Below are 20,114 nucleotides of genomic sequence, written 5' to 3'. Positions count from 1 at the left end.
AAAGCCGATAAGAACTATTGACACAGATTGGCTGCGATGTTACCCAAATGATCTTTCATAACGCTCTGAACGGCCAAGAATAGTAGTATTTTGGCAATTAAGCTTCCTCCTTTGAGAAAAAGCTAACAAATATTTGTGTTCGTCGCAGCAGGAGGAAAATTTTTTATCAATAACAAAAGATCTATCTCTTTTCAAACAACACATTTTCTTCTGGAAGAAATATTGTGTTATGAGACACAATTTGACTTCGATCAATTAATGACAGATGCTGCGTAGGAGAAATTTCTCTGCGTAAGCTTGCGCTAATGTCATTTCGTCACCCATTATGAACTTTTTGAATGCATTGTTTTATTTCTTCGACATGTTCGGTAGATTAATTTGCAAAACCGCACTAAAGCAAAGATTACCTGTAAAATAATCAATCCGCGAAATTGGAATAAAACTACACCATGGAATTATTTCTAGATTTTAATTTGCCCCGCAAAGTAACGAATGTTGTGAGATCTCATCGAGTTTTCTTTGTGTCATGAAAACATGCTTTAAAACAGAGATCAGTCGGTTTTCTTTTTCGTTGTTTATTTTGTATTCAAGCCTCATTAGCTCTTTAAATCTGATATTTTTGTGTGACTATACAAATGAGTTCGTGATTGTCTACAGACTGTATGTCTTTTTCCACTTCATTTTGAAATGGAAACTCTTTCATCAAAAAGCCACCGGCGGAGAAGAGTGTTTCCTATTTTTTTAGAACAAGTTCCTGTACGTGCCTATCGCACCAGAACAGGGATTATGTAGTTGTTTCAAAAGGATACCCAGCTCGTTTCTTCTCACGAAAATTAACTTCTTTTATTCTGACCCAAGAGTATTTTCAAATTTTCGTTATGCAATTAACTGAAAGTTTTGCTATTCAAATCTTACGTTTATGACGCATTGGACAATGAGAAAATTTTTAGTTTAATTTGCAAATTGTGGGCGATCGACAAACATGTAGTCTCCGCGTGAATTTTATTGTCGCTTGAACAAAACACCTCAAAGCATGGTTCATTGGAAACAAGGAAAAGGATCTCTGGAAATCTTTTGAAAATGTAATCTTATGCTATTCATTTTCAAAACAACTTAATGTTACCCCTTGCATTGAGGGCCAAAAGTTTTGATTTTGAAATACATCAGCGGAATATTAAAAACAATATTGAAGGAAGTAAAAATTTTCGTTGCTAAGATATCTAAGTGGTTTTCGGTTAGAATGTGCAAAAACAAATGATGTTTACCCAAAAGCCGTAAAATTAATAAATGCTGAAATTCGAATAACTATCGGCAACTTCATTAACAAGTACTAACAGCAGAGAAAATTTCAATTAATTTCTTGATAAGAGCCAAGTGGTAATAAATCAGATCTTAGATTTCGCCGAAATATCTTCTCACGTTTGTACGAAAATGGAACAAAAAATCCTTTTATATGCGCTGAATTTCATACAAATTAGTTCAAATATGATAAAAGTGCCCAAGAAAAGTTTTGAAATGAAAACAACACCCTCAAGTTATCTGTAATATTACCCTGAACCGAATGCAAAGGAAAATAATACGAAAAATAAAAGTTAATGGCTTTCTGTGTTGATTTTAATGTTACTTTGCTCATTCGGTATCAAAATAAAAATATCGGAAAATCTGAGGAAACATTTTTAACAATAATAAACTTTGATTTCCATCAAAAGGTAACTCGCATGTCAATATTTTCAATTTGATCGCTCACAAGAGGGCCACGATTCGCGCGACTGGATTGACAAGCAATATCAAATGTCAACAAAAGGGCTTCTTTGTTGAAACAAAATGCAAATATGTTCTTGTTCTCAAGACATACATTTGAGTAAGAGTTATAGCAAATTGGAAGAAAGTCTGACAGCGCACCGGAATAAACAGAAAAGAAAACGACATTCAACTGTCAAACGTTTGCCAACTATCTGTATTCTCTTTTAAAAGCTAAACTAGTCATGGTATATGTTAAGCTTTTTTTTCTTTCCTTGACCGATACCCGTTTGATTTTAGCCCCGTAATGGATTTGCACGAGTTAAACCATTACATTATATTCTTCGAGTTTTATGAAAAATTAATGAACGAGTCGACGCAAACGATTTGATTCTCCTTCGATTACAATTCACATGACATGTTAAATAAACTGGACAAATTTTGTCGAAATAATTCACGTTTGGAAATAATAGGTTGCGAGTATTATTTTTTTATCGTACTTGACAAGGGAACAAAAATTAGTTTTACTTTCGAAAAAATTTAACTAGTTCCAGTCGGTAATAGACAAATAAAATTCTGTTTTCATCCATTGAAAGACTAGGAAGTCTTTTTCAAATGACATTTAAAGGCTAAAATATAGATTCAAGACATTGTATCCTGGTGTAAAAATACAAAAAATCGTAGAAATTTCCTTGTAAAAACATATTTGGAAAACATCAGAAATTCTCTGCTTTCCTTTTAGAAAGATATTTTGATTTCTGAAGATTTTATTTTGCAATTGTTCACTTTCTTGCATCTCTGCTCAATTTTTCCCAAGACAGCTGGCTTTCTGTTTCACGGGCAATTCAATCTCAATTGTCGAAAGCTACAAGGGGTCTTCGAATTTACACATTCTCCGCTGAAAACTTGTGATTTTTCCGCATAAATCTCGGCTACTTTATGTTCATTTAGTTCTTAAAACGCCATCATCCCAGCGTTACATCTTAAAAGCAACCTAAAATCGAGTGACAGGTAGTAATTCGCCTTCACATTAAAGCACCGGAACCAAGCTTGTATGATAAATTTCCTTCATGGCGGAAATCTTCTTGTTCGAAATGATTGCGTTTGCCTTATATGGCAAATTTAATAACAATAGAATTTTGGGACTGCACGCGGTTTGTTTTTTAGGCAAAGACCCTTGAACACCAAAGTGCTTAAGACGCGTGTATGTCATTTTTTATGTGGCGCGCACTGGGGTAGCTCGACGCTTACACGTTTTCCCGCGCCAAACAGGTGAATGAAGCGCGCGCGTTGCCAATTAACTGTGTTTATGTACAACCTCTTAACAATGGACCGAGGAACATTCAGAATTTGCGCACACAATATTCTCTAATCAAGGTATTCATTCTTCTCTCCTAACAATATTGCCAGCTGTGACGTCACTAGCTTATCAGGCCACGATTGTCGACAACCAGAGTACCTTACCTCCGGTGGATGAGAAAATAGCACGTTCAGCGCACTGACCCATCACAAACAAGCAGGAGCCGCGAACGCGAGGGCAGTTCGCCCAGCTGAGCTTCGTTCACTAATCGCTCCCGCGCTCGCCAAATGGGGGTTTTCTTCCTAAACTTTTTGCGGGCGCTGAAAGGCCCGACTAAAAATCTCGTCTTGAGAACTACTTTATTCCTGGTGTATTTACTATTTGGCGCGGCAGTTTTCCAAACGATTGAGTCGGGCGCTGAACACCGCGAAATTCATCATTTTGACAAAGTACAGCAGCGGATGAAAGAAAAATACAACATATCGGACGAAGAGATGCATATTTTTTTCACAGAAATTTCGAAGGCCATCGACGACGGATACTTCGATGTGGCTTACGACCGATGGAGTTTTGCCGGTTCGCTTTTTTTCACTGGGACAGTTGTGACTACCATTGGTGAGTACCACTATTATGTTGTTACTCAGGGTATTTTTTTAACACTCGTTGAAGCACCGTGCTTTTAAATTTAGTTATCTCGTTGAATTTCGACCCTTTAAGATATCTCCATGTTGTCTCATTTATCGGAAAACCACCGCAGTGTAGTGCGCGGTTTTCTGATAAATTTCTTGAGAACTTTGCGCGATTTAACTTTCATTCAGTACTAATGTCTTCTTCGGATATCGATTGCATATATTTTGCACTTGGTGGGAAGCAAAAACACAATCCGTGCGACCGTTGTATTTTAATTTCTAGAAATATAAATTTACTGTGAAACATCGACTAAGATTCCTTCGTTGCTAGCGATTAACTGAGCGTCCTTTCGTTCAGTACTTAAATTCAAGTTTCTAAAGCACAGTTTCTAACGTGATTTGGCGCTGTCAAACTGTAGCGCTCATTAAAACGCAAAATCGCTCGCCAAATCGAATCTCTGGTTTGCCTTTTGGTTGATATAAACTTATTAATTTTCAAACATTTTACCCCAAAAAAATCGCTGGTCTTTAGAATTAGAATTTAACGATCCTGTCAAAGTCCTGCCTCCTTTTGTTGCGGATTAAAAAAAGCGCTCGATCTGCATTGAATATGAATATTCAAACTCCTGTTTCCGATTTGAATCGGACGCTTGCAGATTGTTTTGTTGTCAGAGGTAGTTCTTTCCATGAATTCATTAGTTAAAACACAGAAATAGCGCGCTATCACTGCGACGAAAAATAGAAAATCGCTGAGTTTTGTAATTTTTCAAACGAAAACATGCCATCGGCCGCTCGTTCGAGAATTAATTTCGCCGAGAAGCACAGTGTTCATAGCTCAAGCTGTGTGGAGTCTGTATTATGCAAAACAGCGATCAAAAGATTATGAACTTACAGCAAAGACGACGACAAAATAACAATAGTAGCTTACCGGTTCATTTATTTCTATCGCCCCGTGAAAAAATCCAATTTCACTAAGGCGAAAAAATCAAGATTTTCAACTTTCGGCATATCAGTGGAATAGTGGTTTGGCCTCAATTAGAAAGGATATCATTAAATGCCTATTTTCCTTCGGGTAAATAAAAGATTGGGCTTTGCCTATACAAAATGCGAATCTGACATTTTGATCGAAATAAAAATTAGCGGCAAATGAATATTTTATCCTAACCAGGAAAATACTCCGGTAGAAGTGATCGAATTTACTTTGATAGTAAGTCCCAGAAACTGCGCAAAAAAAATGAACTGATTGATCCCTCGGGGTTTCAAATCCTCCAAGATTTGCGTAGGCTTCCGACACAAAATTGTATATTTGTTTAGAAGCAGCTGTGGCACTAGAAAAGAGGGTCTTTTTTTCATGACAGAGGTGATTAAGAAGCTAAAACTCGGTATAATCAAACACTATACCAAAGGAAATCTAGCACAGGTCCCAATTCAATTTACAAGGCCAGAAGTTTTGATTTGGCGAGATATTAATGAGGAAATCTTAATTTTTTTTCCTGAAAGATGTGGGATCCCTGAATGTCAGAATGTACTACCTTCACTTGACTACCAAGCTACGGATATTCTGTTAAATGTACAAGATTTATTTTCCATTTCGAGTTTTTTTGTTTACGAATTTATCATACATTAAAGGAAAAAGGACATCTTTTCCTTGGAAAGAAGAAATTGGTATTGAAATCATGAGAAACAGTTTTCACCGGCAGTAGAGGAAAGGAAATATACCGAGACTGCAAAAGTGCATTTGAGGACCAATTTGTTACAAGAGTATATTCCATTACTTCCGATCAAACAAAAATCTGGATATTTCTTTATCAATTTCATGTGTTTTTGTTGTTCCTACAGTGAATCACGCCCGGTTTTCGTCTTGCTAACACGCGCAATTTTTTTTATGATCGACAAACCTCGGCTTGATGAAATGCTGGTGACCTATGTTTTGGCGGGTTTTGAGAGGGACATGTTTACCATAAACAAAAATGGAAATAGCGAAAAATTGCTTTCAATAATATGGTCACCACCTGCCTCAAGGAACTTAAATGTATTTTAACGCGTTTTCTGTTTTTAGCGTATTTCTCGAAGAAAATGAACAAAACGTTGCACGAATCCTACATAGTTTGAGAAGCATTCGGTCCTTTGGAAATATGGTCAAGAGTTGTATACAACTTTTCAACCGAAATTTGCAATTTCACGAAGGAGTGATTTTTCCGCTTTTGGACGTATTTGGAACAAAATTTCTGTAACAAAAAGACAGCTCTATGTTGCATTCAAATCTATGGTGTAGAAAACATTCATCTTTTGTTGAATAGTGAGAGTGAAGTTTATCTGTGAAGGCTGGCGTTTTTGAGGCAAAACTCGACATTGTTTGAAGCGAGTTCAGATTCAGTTGTCGGTTTCGTTCGCTCAAAGAAAGAAAAATTAACGAGTCCGAAATGTTTCTTTAAGCGGCGTAAAAACAGTTGCATTAACACCTTTTTTGTCACTTGTATTAGTAGGAATGGAAATGAGCTTTCTCGCTGATCCATGCGGCGTGATAAAGATATTTTCTATCTATGAATGGAAACTTCATATCTTCTGAATTAAATCGTGAAGAGAAAAAAAAAACTTTAGAAAAAAAGCAACTTTATTTCATAAGGCCGTTTTATTCTGTTAATCAGGGAATTCAGCTTTTAACTGTATGAAGAAATAATAAACTGGAATTCTTTGAAGCGTTATCACCGCACGTTTAAAAGTAGAAGTAAAAGAGGGTATAATCTTTTTCTTTTAGTATTTAGAGATTCGGTGAACCTTTCTTTGGAGCAACACTCTTACGTACAAATTTCTTTCGTTCAAAGAATATTTTTATTTTCATTTTTGTTCTAGAATTACTGTTTTCTTGAACAATATCTGCGAGGTGTAGAATTGTATTTTCCGGCATATTCTGTAATTTCATTTGTTTATATAATTTTACGACTCTTCAAAAAATGAACGAAAAGTTTTCTGAAGCAAACAATAATTCTCGTCCGGCAGCAGGGAAATTCTAGAAAAAAAGTTATTTTAGAGCCAATTTAAATCACCGATCTCACACGCGGCCAAATTGTAAACTCGACCTCATTAAAGAAGATTTCTTGTTTGTTGTTTTATTTTTCAGCTCAGAATAAAATCTTTGAAAGAAGAGGAAAATGGTGTTAAATTTCAAATTTCGCATTCAACGGCCATCTTGTGGTTTTAATTGAAATTTGATTACTGTGCATGTTTCCCTCTCTCTCTGGTTTAACAAATAAGTTTCCAATTTTCTTATCCTGTGCTCCATGCGTCGACTTTGTCGAAATCGGAAATTCTCTACATGCAGATTTTCTCAATTTTCGCCTTAAAGTCGCAATTTTAACAAAACCTTATTTCATCTTGATAAAATTGAGTGAAAGCTTTGTCAGTTCATTCACTTGCGTGTTTCTGCTTACGTAAAGAACAAATCTGAAGGTCTGTTTTATTATTTTAGAACGTGGTTTTCGTTAATTAATCACACCTGATAAACTCAAACCCACAATTGATTTTAATTTAGGTTAAGGAATCGAGTGCGTTTCGTTTTGACAGAAAAAAATATAACTTCTATCAACAAAAAATTAACTCAGGTTACAACTGCACTGAGATTGCCATAGCGCCCTTCACGTCTTACATTGTAATGTAAAAATTACCTCAGCTAAGTAAATGCTGTTCTTAAGTGTTAGCACGCCTTTGAACAAATACGAGTGTCTTCATATGAAAGAATTCTAGAGACTTAATTGAAAGTAATTTGGAATTCTCCTTAACGAATGAAACATTTATGGTTTTCATTGTACCTCGTGGATGAATCATTGTTTGCTGGGTTTTGTGTTATAAAGTTCTAATAAATTTATTGTTAATTTACTGATATTTGAAAATCTCGACCACGGAATACTCTTTTTGTACATCATTGCTTAATATACCCAGGACACCAAATTGACAAAAAAATATATTTTAGCACGTAAAGTTTGACGCAATAAAACTTTGTCATATTCAAAATTCTTTGTGGGGGACACTGAAGAATTATGAATGAAGCGGTCCATTTCAAAGGACAAAATCACGGTAAATCGTTGTTCGTCTCAAGATATCTGTTTTAAAAAAATCTGAAATTCTTAAATGAGAGAATCTGAAGAAAGTGAATTGCATATTTTTGGAAGTGCAATTTGATAGAATTTTAAAATTTTCTTACAGGGAAATTGAATACTTCCTGTACCTCTGAATCGCTTTTATCCTTGGTATCCTTCTTTACGAGGAAAATTGAAGAAATTAAGAAAAAAGGCAGTTAAAGTTTTAGCCAGCATTTCCAAAAATACAAATGAATAACGTATTTAAGACGTAAACTGAATTTATCATGACTCACAGGCTACTCTGAGTAAAACCGTTTTTTTTTTTCTCAGTCAGCGTGGGTGACATTTTATGCAGACCTCGCAACGCCTGTGGCGCTGAATTTTCTATCGCTTGCTAGAAGAAATTTAATCATAACGAGAGCTCAAATGCCGTTCCAACGATTCTCCTTTCGGGATTTCATAAACACCTTTTTTTCACCATAGTATTTAGTTATCTGAAGCAAAAGTAAGCTAATGGCAATCATAATAAGGCAACCATGCCAAAAGTTAACTGATCACGAAAGCTCTATATCCATGAAGCAGATCGATTGAAATTTGAATAAACTTTTTCTAAAAAAAGGAAAATAATGTCTAGGCGATTGGTCTCCCAACGAGAAATAAACAAACATGTTGATTTGAATTTTTGTGGCTATCTAACAGCAGGGACGAGTAGACATATTCTCAGACAAAGTTTAAAATTAATTGGAGAATGACGATAAGACAGAATGTCGGAAATATGCGTCTACAGCGCAATTAACTAGTAAGAATCTGATACGATCAAAACTCTGCGTAGGACGCCTCTGACTTTTGTCTTCTCTCTTTCAGTTTAAAATGAAATCCAAAATTGGAGAAGATTAAAGAAGTGTCAATTGTTGAGATTTTGAACGGTTTGCTGAAACAATATGAAAAGTTTAGAAGCGAAATCTATCATCATATTACCATCTTATTCTATTTACGAAATATATCATTTTGCGACGATTTTATGGATCTGAATCGCTCAATTGTCGAAGCAAAGAAGATAAAATTAGACAACTGAATATTACTCGCGGTTGCAACTGCTGAGGACGTGGCGAATTCTGTTTTTTCAGTTTTCAGGTCTAATGATAGTTTTTGTACTTCGCTCACATTTCTTAGAACAACCGTGAAAGCGAGCGAGGAAGTGAATAAATAAATTAATAAGTGAGTGAGCGAGTGAGAGAGTTGTTGCGTGCGTGAGGGAATGAGTGAGCAAGAGATTGATTGAGCGAGAAAGTTGGTAAGAGAGTTATTGAGTGAGTGAGTTAGCAAGTCATTGAATAGGTGAGGTTTTTTAAAGACTTCCATGTTTTTTAAGCGAGAAGGCGGATAAGGAAACGAAATGGAACACTAAACGGTACAACGAATCACACAGTGATGTTCAACCTTTCATCGCGTTAATGTTTCCTATTTAATTCATTAATGTGAAAGCCGCAAGTTTAGCTGGCACGTAAATCAAACGAAGGGCTCTTTGAAAACAAAAATTTCTTTTTTTTTAATCCAAATATTATCGCTGGTTACCAGTGATGTGTTTCCCCTCAATTAAATTTTTTTTTTCATAATACCACGGAAGGCGAATTTATCTCTAGTATATGTTTCGAAACGCAGAGAACTTTATCTAGAAATATTACCTTTCATTAACCAAAACATAACATGATTAAGAATTACTGAGGGGAAGGGGGATTGATTCTTTTTAATTTTCCCCATGAAGTCACCGATAAACCCACACAGTTTTTTTTGGTAAAACGGTGGACCGTTTTTTCTCTGTCAAGTTAATGGCTCTCTCTTCTAACTTTTTGATTATAACCATTATTTGCCAAACGAAAATATCAATAGATAAAGGAATTATTCATTCAATATGTCTATAAATCGTATTCGAATGTACATTTAGTCAAATATTCAAATTATTTGTAATGTGGGCTCTGTAATGGCAAAAAAGCCATTAACTGGGAAAGTGAAATGAACGAATAGTAACGATATCGACTGGCGGCTCGGATTGCACGTCATCAACTTTTCATAACACTTCCGTATTTCTTTTTGCACGAAAACTTGGTCCTGATGCAACCGACTTGCGGTTGATGATAACTGAAAAAGTTTTATTTCACGCTTGGTTGTAAGAACTACTGTAGTATCCAAAGTACTTGCATGTTCTCATTAAAGGATTGTAAATTCCAGACGTTAATGTCATTCGCTAACGAATGTTATTCATTATTTACGGCTGTAAATAAACAGTCATCAACTCTTGGAAATGAAGGTCGATATGGGACTGTGAAGCACTAATGTGCAGTTAGCAAAGTGACAGTTGGTGTGGGTGTAATTTTCAATTCAGTGTCAAAAATAATAAGAGATTGCATTAGTTTCGCTTTACTTCTCTCTGTGATTGGTCCAGAAAACTGGCACCACTCTCTAAGCCAATCAAATGCAAAACTAAAGCCAATGACAACTTGATCGCCCACGTTTTTCCGCGTTTTAGGAAGTTGGCTTGATTTTACTTTGAGTTCTCATTAGCTCTAAAAAGTAGTTTCCTCTCTTCTGTCTGGCCGTTATGATTACTTTGGGTTTTTTTTTACGACACAATCAAAAAGAGTTATCGCGCCCTGTTATCAAACGCCCTATTATCAGACGTAAAACTGAAGGAGGAAGAACATTTACTGTGACTGCCTGTCAAGCCTGGAACAGCTTACCGCTATCTATGCGGAAAATAGCGTCGGTTAATTCTTTTAGGAACTCTCTTTGGAAAAAAAAATTTGAAGAACAGCAGCTTTTAAATCATTTTATTCTGTGATTTAGTTATACTTTTGTACTTTTAATTGATTTTATCTCTCATCTCTTGTATTTTTATTCGTTATATTATCTCATAGTTATGCCATAGTTTTTAACATCCGTGTTGTACATAATTTTAGAGGGCCACTGGTTTGTTAGTATTTCTATACTGTTTTAGTGCTACCCTCTTTAAATAAAGTCTTTACTTACTTACTTACTAGAGTGAAAAGTACATCATAAGGCTTTGTCTACACCAAATTGCATGAATTTCAAAACGGCGTCTTCGCTCTGAAAACGAAATCTAGGTTTCATGTCTATGAAAAAATCGAAATATAAATTTTTTCCGCTCATACTCACGCTGTAACTTACGTCACTCACATGGACCTGACAGTGTCTCTGAGCATGCGCACGACCAGGAGATAATAATACTGCCAAAAATTTAAAGTGAAGTTACATCATTGTTTTCGAAGGGTTTCATTTTCAGCTCACAGGTAATAAGTTTACCAAGCAGTAAAGAAGATGCTTCTTTTTTCAGAATTTTCTGGAGTGGACTTAAGGCTCTGCATTGTTTTATTTTGTTACTAAACAGTGACCACGACAAATGCTTTGTTATGCTGTGCTGAGAGGATGCAAAAAAAAACCTGGATTATTCGATTGAATTCTATCGAAAGTTTCGGAAGGCTTCGAAGCACTACACGTCGAAATTGCAAAGGAATCCGCCGAACATAGGAACCCTACAATTCGAAACTAAATATTACAGAGCTGAAAACGTTTTTCCGTTTTTTTTAAGGTTATGGCAAGATGGCTCCGAACACGGTCTGGGGACGAATCTTCTGTATATTTTACGCCATATTTGGTATTCCAATCACGGGCTTAATGCTGAAATCGATCGGCGAACGGATAACAGAGGCAACGGCGAATTTTTGGAAACTAATTGACACAAAGATCTTCAACAAGGAACCTCGAAAAATCTACCTCAAAACTGTAGCGTGTATATTCCTGATGGTAACAGGAATGATCTTACTTCTGGCAGGTATAGGAAAAAGCTACGAAGGATGGACATTTTTCGAAGGAGTTTATTTCGCTTTCATCACACTAAGCACGATCGGTTTTGGAGATTATGTGCCCCAGCATCCAGCCAATAGCGAGAAAGATCACCCTGGTTACGTCATTGCCTTCACAGTACTCACATTCGTTTACTTTACATTTGGTCTCGCGGTCGTCTCCAGTGCCTTGCTGGCTATCAGTCGTTTATTCGAGGACGAGCCACCCTGGGGCTTTATCTCTTTGATGGGAGGGGACGATGGCGAAGATGACGAACAAGACAATCTACTAGCTGAGAAAAAGAAAGCTCAAATCAAGGACAAGATGGCGGGAAGTGGCGCTCCTTGATATCTAAATACATTAGAAAATATATCATCTTAATTTCTGTGGATTTATTGTATCAATTTATGATAATTATGTCGTCGGGGGATCAGTGTGTTGATTTTATTTCGGGAATTTGTCATACGTGGTCTTGTGACGTCATATCGTGGTCCAGAATTAGAGCTCGATTCACACCTTAAGCAAACGATAAAACCAGCTTCAACATCAAAGGTTATTCGGAAAGAAAAATCAAACAGTGGTACAGAACATAAGAAATATTTTTATTACAAGAAAAGAAAACGGTCAAGAAAGGATCCAAGAAAACCAGTGAATGCTGGATGTAAACTGAGACATACTGCGAGCTAAAACACTGAATTCCTGACAGTTGGTCGGAAAAGTCGAATGTAGGGACACCGATTTTCTCCGCGGTTTCATGGAACTGAGTTTGTGAATATTAGAGAGGCTGCTGCATTTGGTTGGACGCGAATGATACTAGAGTCGTCTGACTTGGAATTTCGCCGGTTCAGCGGACCAACAATGTAATTTAGGTAGGTAGAGAAGAAATGGTGTATTAATGGTAACTGGTTTTTGTCAAAAGTTCGACATGGTAGACGTTACACTTTTCCACTGAAAATTCTGTCAAACTGATGCCAAACGTGAATTCCACTTTACCTCTATTAGCACTAGATGTATCTCCTCAAGTTTTCTGCAACAGTCTGATTGTCACGTAGCAACCTGGTGTGACAGATGTTCGCTTGCTGCGTGACAACGAGCAAATTGATTGTGTCTCGTGTCCCATGTCGTGCATGTTTAGGACAAATTGACGAACCAAATGAACGAAGTTCTCTGTCACTAAGAAAGAAATCAAATACCTTGATTATTTAAGCAATATATTTATTTTTGTAACGACCTATTAAACTTAATATCGGTGTCTAAACTTAAACGTTATCTTCAAACCTCCTCTGATGCAGTTCAGATCAGCCCATTGAGTTACATTTTCTTTAAATTCTTTAGTTTTTCTGCAGAGCGTAATTAACAATTAACAAATATTATAAACTAGCCGTACTGTCTCTACCAATAACGTTTTCAGCCGCATTCTCAGTAACTCACCGATCGTCAATATGTAATGTAATGAGTCTATCAAACTAGTCTAAATTTTCTTCAGAGATGACCGAGGGGTGCGTTGGACATTTACTACTTCGTTAGTTATCTAGCATCGTTAAAAAAAACCGTCCGGTTTCAATGTGAACCATTCAAGCGCTCAAAAGTCATTGCATTCGAGCTTGTAGTAATAAACTTTTGTTACTTTTTAGAAAACTCTGATTTTTCCAAACACACGGTCATCACTAAACACATAAAAGTATCCGCTGAATTAAGTCTTCAGCTTTAGAAAATTTAAATTCTCCATACTTCCGAACTTTTGTTCATATCCAGAGTTTCAGCTGTGTAAAAGGCAAGCTCAGTTTGCAAACTGTTTCCTGACGCTAGCGAACTTAGCGTACTTTACAGTTCTACAAATTACGTTGTAAATTGATTTTTTGGAAACTTATTAATAAGGCAAATCTAGTTTAGTTTGAAAAAAGAAGGTATTTCTTTACGTAGCAAGGGAAGAACTGTAACACAATAGACTGCTTATTCTAGGGATATGTCATAGATTTAGGATCATGTGACTCTGGAAGCCACATCAAACGCCTCAGGCAAGGCATTATATGGTAGATCCTAAGGTGTCTTAAGTTACTTAAACGTTAAGAAATGGGGTTATATCTTACTTGAAATCTCAGAAAGAAAACCAAACAAGACAAAACAAAAAACATAACAGGTGTATCTAAAAATACTACGTGTATTTACGATAGTGTTACTTTGCTTTCGGTTGCAACGTCAGAAACTACAAAACAACAAGATAATTTGGCGAATAATGCACATTGGAATTTGAAGGTGCTCTCACGTATGAGATGCGCATGACTGTGTTCCCTAGATGTTTTAAACGTACGCAGTTACGTTTATTAAATGATTTGAAATGAAAACCCAAGCGAATCGATTATGTGCTAGTAACGTGAATGACCTCTTGTTGTTCTAAAAATATCGATGTGTTGGGCGTTGCAGCCTAGACAAAATGTTTCAGAGTTAGAAATAGAAGCTGAAAATTATAAATTTCGATTCTCTTCAAGAAAAAAGGAAAGTAGCCCAGAGACGACAATTTTTGATTTAGTTTGAATTTCTTTGAAGATGTCCAATTGCGAAATATTTCTTTTAGGGTTTTTGCTTTATCTGAGCAAAATTGCAAATCGAAGGAGTCATGTCGCCAAAATTTTAGAAAACTACGAGCCTTACTTCAAACAGCGTGGATCGTTCTGTAGTAGGATAAAAGAGGAATAATAAGAGAAAAAGGTTGAAAGGGAAACGTAAAAATGATAGGATGTGTTGTATTCAGAAGAATTTGGGAAAGGTCAGCCTTCCGTTATCATTCAATATGGTCGAAACTGTTTGTTCTTTCCTAACTGTAGAACGTGTTTCTGGTTAAGCAAGTTTTAACTGATAACTGCCGGAAAGAAGCAAAAGTAAACTAAGATAAAGTGCCATGGCTCCTTTCATTTCCTTGTTAGTTTTATTTCTATTTTATTTTTCATTTTTCTATTTTACCATTTTCTCCTTATTCTTATTTGGTGCATTGGCTTTTCATGCTTTTCCCGTTTATTTGCCACCAACGTATGTTTCTTATTTTTGCGTTAAAGACAAACATTTGTTTATTTTTTATTTCAAATTTTCATTAAGTTTAAGGTTGTGGTTGTCGTTTGACATAGCTAGCGGTACAATGTGAACAAAATACCAAGAATATCAGACTCAAAGCAAGAAATATTTTAATACTTCGTGGTTTATTCTTTATTTTCAAAACATAAATAATTTGGAGAGTGAAATTGAATATTAAATGGAACGTGGAGTACAATGAATAAATGATGAAAGACTATGTTTTTGTCTGGTTATTGTTGTGAAGAGCTTTTGATACAAGGGGGAAGGTGAGAAGTTTTCACGGGAGTGGGGGAAAAGCTTCCTTTCATTACTTACCAAATGAAGAGGTCTTTTCAGCTTTTTTGAAATTGGTTGAATGTTTTGGTCGTTAAGAAAATATTTCGCTCCGGTTTTGTGATTCATTACTGTTTTCAACTTTAACATCAATGAAACATTTCTGTTGCTAGTCAAATTTTGTTGAAGTCTTGTTTTCAAAGACCACTCGACTTTTGCACGATAAATTACTGTATTTTTTGGGAGTGAAAATGGATCATGAGAATTATTCGTTAAACCTGTTAATTTAATCAAATTTCAACTCAAATGACCTTAATGTCGGGGCACAACCTGCCGATGAACTTTAATCGAATTGGGGAAGGCGTCATAGAAAGGTCTGTGTTTCGCGTCTTTTGGTTCAGAAATCCTAAATCCTAATCAATCACTTCCTCACTTCCACAAAGTTTGTTGTCTTACGCTCCTTGAGCCTTCAGGGCACTTTCGAATGTGGATCAAATTCAGTTTTTTAAATTCTCCATGAATTCTTTCTAAATTAGATCAGATCTGTTGTTGCTAATGTTTTTCATGGTCGATGTCACGGTTACAACATCGAGCCTTTAACTCAAACAGATCTTCCTTGACAATCGCTTTCTATTCTAAAATTAGCTTATTGATTTTAAAATCGATAAATGAAGCGTTTTAAGCATTCATACGCGGAAAGAAAACTTTGTCTTGAAAAGGGGTGTTGATTTAGCTGCTTCTCGATGGATGGAGAAGTGATTTTAAGTGAAAAAAAAGGACAAAAACAATTGACTGACTGTTGTCTTTATAACAAAGAACACGTCTACTGAAGAACACAACCAACCAACCTTCATTAGAAGGAAGCTTCTAATGAGGAGCTATACGACAACTGGATAAACAGACGTGATGATTAAGCTTCATTAAAGGAAACAGAGATCCAATATTGAGATGGAAGTTATCTCGTCTTGAAAGGAAATTTACCTGAGAATTCAGTGATAATAACGAGTAAACAGCCTGACGGCCCATTTTGGGTGTTAATTATCGAAAACAGCAACGCAGCAACTTGATAAAGAGAATGAAATGTTAACAAAGGATATCGGAAAAGAAAGCCTTCAGTTTGCGCACCTGTTGCATGTAAGGCCATTAAAAAAAAGGCATCTGCAAGACAATTACAGAGAAATAGAGGAAAGATGTAAAATCTGTTGAGAAGTTTTTCGTACTCGATCGAAACCGTGAGGATCTTTTCTTTGGTGACAATATTTAGAAAAAGGTTATAAAATTCAGCCATTTTGGTTATCACTGTGCGCTGTATAACAACCGAAATAAAATCGTGATTTTGTTATCGTTGTTGAGATCTTTACGAAGGAAAGTGAAACAATACAGACTGCTGTACGTTCAAGTAACAGCTGATCAGCAGTTAAGCAAGAAAAATACCTTAGAGTTCTTATTTTTTTCCCCACTGGTCTCTTTTGTGCACTTTAATTTTAAAAACAAAACCAAAGAAAGCTCTTAATGAAAATGAAGAAATTATAATTCCTACTCTTAACCTTGAAGTGGTTTACATTTCAATAAACCATCTTGATGTTAGCTTAACAATAGTAAATTTAGCTCATTGGTTAGCCAAAAAAAAAAAACCCAGTGTAGTGACCAATGCAAAGGCTACCAGTCATCATTTATCGCCTGGAAGTTGGGGGGGGGGGGAGGGGGGGTGAGGGGGTAGGGGGATAGGGATCCTCCCATAAAGCTCTGTAATATTCTTCTGATCCCCCCTTATTAGCAGTCAACTTCGACAGACCCCCTCTATACCTTGCTGGCGACGACTGATCTTCTCTTCCATTCTCTCGGTGAATCATGCGATTCCCCCTAAGAATCCTCCACCACCCCCTCCCCCCTCAAGCGATACGTTCTGACTGGTTCCTAGTAAAAATCTCTCCTCATTGTACTTGGTTTTTGACACTCCACTCAAGATTTTCGTCCTCGCTCAAGATCTTTGTTGCGTTTCATTTTAGGTACCCTTCAGCAAATCCCCTTAAAAGCGAGCTTGGAAAATTGAAAATGTTGTCCAATTCTTAGTTTTGGTGGGAAATGCTTTTAGAAAAGAAATTGACAGCAAGTTCCAACAATGAAAACAAAACTAGTAAAAGCTAAAGAAGCACGCCTTTCAATCGCCCCACCCCTCTCCCTCTCAGGTATTGGAAGCACATTCTTCTTGAAAGCTTCCTTCCCGCTTATCAAGTTTCCGGGGGGGAAATACCGAATCACAACCACAAGCCTGCTATCATTTCTGATTCTCTTTGCTGCTCCAATCTCTTTGGTGTTTTTCCATACGACCTGAAAAAAATGAAGAACAGAAATCTTAGATGATGTTCTACAAGTAGGGCTGTCCTGATTGTGCTCGGCAACTTTTGAGCAACTTTTGGCTTTTGGAGCAATTTTTTGCGGTTCTAGTCAAGAATAAAGGAAGCGATCACCAACTAAAAAACTCTTGATTGTTAAACAAATTCTCAGTATCTTTAGAAATGTATAGAGAACAGTATGGAGAATATGCATACTGATGTTAGGGTGTAAAGGGCTAAATGTGATGTAACCTCGTATTATTGTTGTGCTTTTTGGAGGTTTTCAGACAAATAAGGAGAACGTAAAAAAAATCGATTTTCTTAATTTGTGAACTAGGATGAAAAATACTGGCGAGTCCTTTTCCAGAGGTCCTGATTTTCAAATGGCTCATTTGTGAGAAGGCGCCCCGATTCTGGTTCTGGGTGATGTGATTCTGGTTCTGGGGTGGAAAAGGGAACAGGAAATTCAAATTTAAAATTGTCCATATGCTTGATGAATAAAAAGAAAAGAAAAGTTTTTATCATTAATTAATCTGGGAGAATGAGGATAGAAACGTGTGACTTCCACATGAATGACAAACAGGGAATCCGTCGCATTAAAAAAATTATGAAAGAATACCTGAGTGAAATGCCCTGTTTTCAAAGAGAATCCAGGCTTGCTGAAATCATAATTGTCGATTTCTCGGTAGAATAGTTGCGTTGCCTCAGTGCAGGGCTCCGTAGGCAGAGGGGAGCCGGATAGGTACAGATTCTCTCCTTCCCAAATATTTTTGGCATGTTCAAAAAGATTGTTTGTTGCCAGATAGTTTGCCCAGTTTTCTGCATTGGCCGCAAGAGTATCATTCCACGTCACATTCTGCACCTGTTGGGGAGGCGAATATGCATAGTCTGGACTTTTATAATTTGTGTGTACAATTTCACGCCGCTTAAAGGCTAGGAACAAGTCAAGTAATCCGGATTTTAGCAAATTTTTATAAAGGGTGGTTTTGCTTTGCCATACACATTTTATGATTGGTTAAGGAACTCGTGCCAACATCTCAACTGAGCAGATGCAAAGCCAATTTTAATCGAGACTTTTTCATAACAGCGCGAGTTCGGAAACTTTTATGTAGCTTGTGTTCTCTGGTTTTGGGTATGTGCGATATTTAAATGTGTTCTGATTGGCCAATATATTAATCGGAATTTATTTGAGGTAGTTAACACTTCATCGTGAAGAGCTCTGAGATGAGTTAACGATAATTTCTCCTTTGTATCAATCAACCAATCATATCACCAAAAAATAAATTATTTTTCGCCAGTTTTATTTTACCATGGGCTTACCATAAAACGTGCGTGTTTGATTCCGACGCGAATGCACGAAAGAAATCAAAGACGAAAAAGAAAAGAGCTTTTGGAATCGTCTTTTATGAGATGCAAACCAAGATCATTTCGTTAAAAGCCACAAGACATAAACTATCCAATACAATATCTCATAAAACAAAAATGGTCCTTGACAACAAATTGATATTTTTAGGAGGAGCGATGAATTATTGTCGTTTAGAACGACCGTACAAATTGATGTATCGAATATGTTAAGCGTGAAAAAAAAAACGCTTCAAATTTTGGAAGCAGTCTTGGACATGCGTTAGGTTTTGTTTTAAAAGTCTGATGTGAGAAAGCGGAGTGACATGATTTTGATCAAGAAAAGTCCCGATTGTTTTTAATTACCTGATGTAATTCACGGTATGCATTATGCCACTTCAGACACTGTTCTTTGAACGATGGAGTAGAACTACCTGTGGTAAACGGAGACGCAAATAAAATTTACATAAACAGTATAAACGTGATATGAAAATGCTCGAATTTAAAACTGTCTCCCCTTTTAGCTTAGGGAACAGAGCAAGATAATCCCAGAATTCTTTATTCAGCATTTTCGGAATCATGCAGCACGCGTTGTAAACTGTCTTACTAGTTTTGAAACTAACTGATTGCAACAGGAAAACTGAAAGTTGTAATTAAAGATTACGCACGTTATTCGAAACAGAATGACTCATCATTTCCGCTATTAATTTTTAGTACTCAAATAGTTTCTCGAGCGTTAAATATTTGAAGTTAAAAGCAAATGAGGACGTAAATTCCTAACAAACTGCTTATGAAAACGACTGGTATCAAAACCATTTTAAGGAAATCTTTTGGATCACGCGTGCCAGATATCAAATTCAAACGTGTATGCTCAGTAACGATATTTTTGTGCATCTTAAAAACATTTTACGTTGAATTTTTTAGCTGGTTGAAATTGCAAATCCTTATATTTGTTTCTGTGGTGAAAAAAACATTGCTTCATTCACAATCTTCTCCTTCTTTAGTATAATATTCGAGTCTCAACCTATCCATGATCTATTTAGACTGATACCAGTTCCTCCGATGGTGACTAGTTATCTGTAGGGAAATTATGATCATGAAAGAGTCAGTTATCAGCTTAACTTAACCATGATGCAAAATAAACGTACCTCCATAAAGTGCATTGTTTATGACAAACACTGTAACGAAAAGCACGGTTCCTATAATCTGCATGTTTTTTTGTTCAGTTTTCCAGCTGTGATGATGTCGTGTCGACCAAAGAACGAAAACACCTTCGACAATGTGAAAATTTTGTTTTAACAGATTCCGTGTTCACTTTTCGATATCTAAATTTATAATGTATTGTTTGCTTCATGCTAAGTGCACCAATACCGTCAAGGCATCTATTGGCCCATGAAAATTCTAAAGTTCTTGTGAAAATGAGAAGTTGATGAAGTAATACCAATACGAAAAGTCACAGTAAAAATACAGCCGCCTTTTGAGATCT

General features: G+C 36.3%; 2 protein-coding genes across 3 annotated transcripts; one reads left to right on the top strand and one right to left on the bottom strand.

The window, feature by feature from the left end:
• Positions 1-1,851: 1,851 nt before the first annotated feature.
• On the top strand, positions 1,852-14,895 carry LOC113685453 (two pore potassium channel protein sup-9). 2 transcript variants are annotated; one of them, XM_089196264.1, is made up of 3 exons: positions 2,930-3,012; positions 3,151-3,655; positions 11,356-14,895. In XM_089196264.1, exons 2-3 carry the CDS (start codon positions 3,328-3,330, stop codon positions 11,955-11,957), a joined length of 930 nt encoding a protein of 309 aa, XP_089052390.1. In that variant the 5' UTR covers positions 2,930-3,012; positions 3,151-3,327; the 3' UTR covers positions 11,958-14,895. The 2 variants fall into 2 exon arrangements, with proteins under 2 accessions (XP_027058764.2, XP_089052390.1); XM_027202963.2 differs by having other exon boundaries at positions 1,852-3,655.
• A 1,519-nt stretch (positions 14,896-16,414) lies between these two features.
• On the bottom strand, positions 16,415-19,974 carry LOC113685487 (Golgi-associated plant pathogenesis-related protein 1). Its single transcript, XM_027202995.2, has 4 exons — positions 19,777-19,974; positions 18,995-19,062; positions 17,907-18,149; positions 16,415-17,282 (listed from the first exon to the last, which is right to left on the bottom strand). The coding sequence occupies exons 1-4, from the start codon at positions 19,838-19,840 to the stop codon at positions 17,043-17,045; spliced, it is 615 nt and encodes a 204-aa protein (XP_027058796.2). The 5' UTR covers positions 19,841-19,974; the 3' UTR covers positions 16,415-17,042.
• Positions 19,975-20,114: the final 140 nt, after the last annotated feature.

This window comes from Pocillopora damicornis, chromosome 2 (genome assembly GCF_964200805.1).
Source record: "Pocillopora damicornis chromosome 2, jaPocDami1.2, whole genome shotgun sequence".
NCBI lineage: Eukaryota > Metazoa > Cnidaria > Anthozoa > Scleractinia > Pocilloporidae > Pocillopora > Pocillopora damicornis.
Note: the sequence above shows the minus strand (reverse complement) of the source record. Positions and strands in the feature narration are given on the sequence as shown.

Excerpts from the sequence above, each read along its gene's own strand:
- LOC113685453 (XM_027202963.2), top strand. The coding sequence starts at position 3,328 with ATGGGGGTTTTCTTCCTAAACTTTTTGCGGGCGCTGAAAGGCCCGACT. Across the intron at positions 3,656-11,355 it reads GACAGTTGTGACTACCATTG|GTTATGGCAAGATGGCTCCG; the intron begins GTGAGTACCACT and ends GTTTTTTTTAAG.
- LOC113685487 (XM_027202995.2), bottom strand. The coding sequence starts at position 19,840 with ATGCAGATTATAGGAACCGTGCTTTTCGTTACAGTGTTTGTCATAAAC. Across the intron at positions 19,063-19,776 it reads AAACAATGCACTTTATGGAG|GTAGTTCTACTCCATCGTTC; the intron begins GTACGTTTATTT and ends CGTTTACCACAG. Across the intron at positions 18,150-18,994 it reads CATACCGTGAATTACATCAG|GTGCAGAATGTGACGTGGAA; the intron begins GTAATTAAAAAC and ends CCTCCCCAACAG.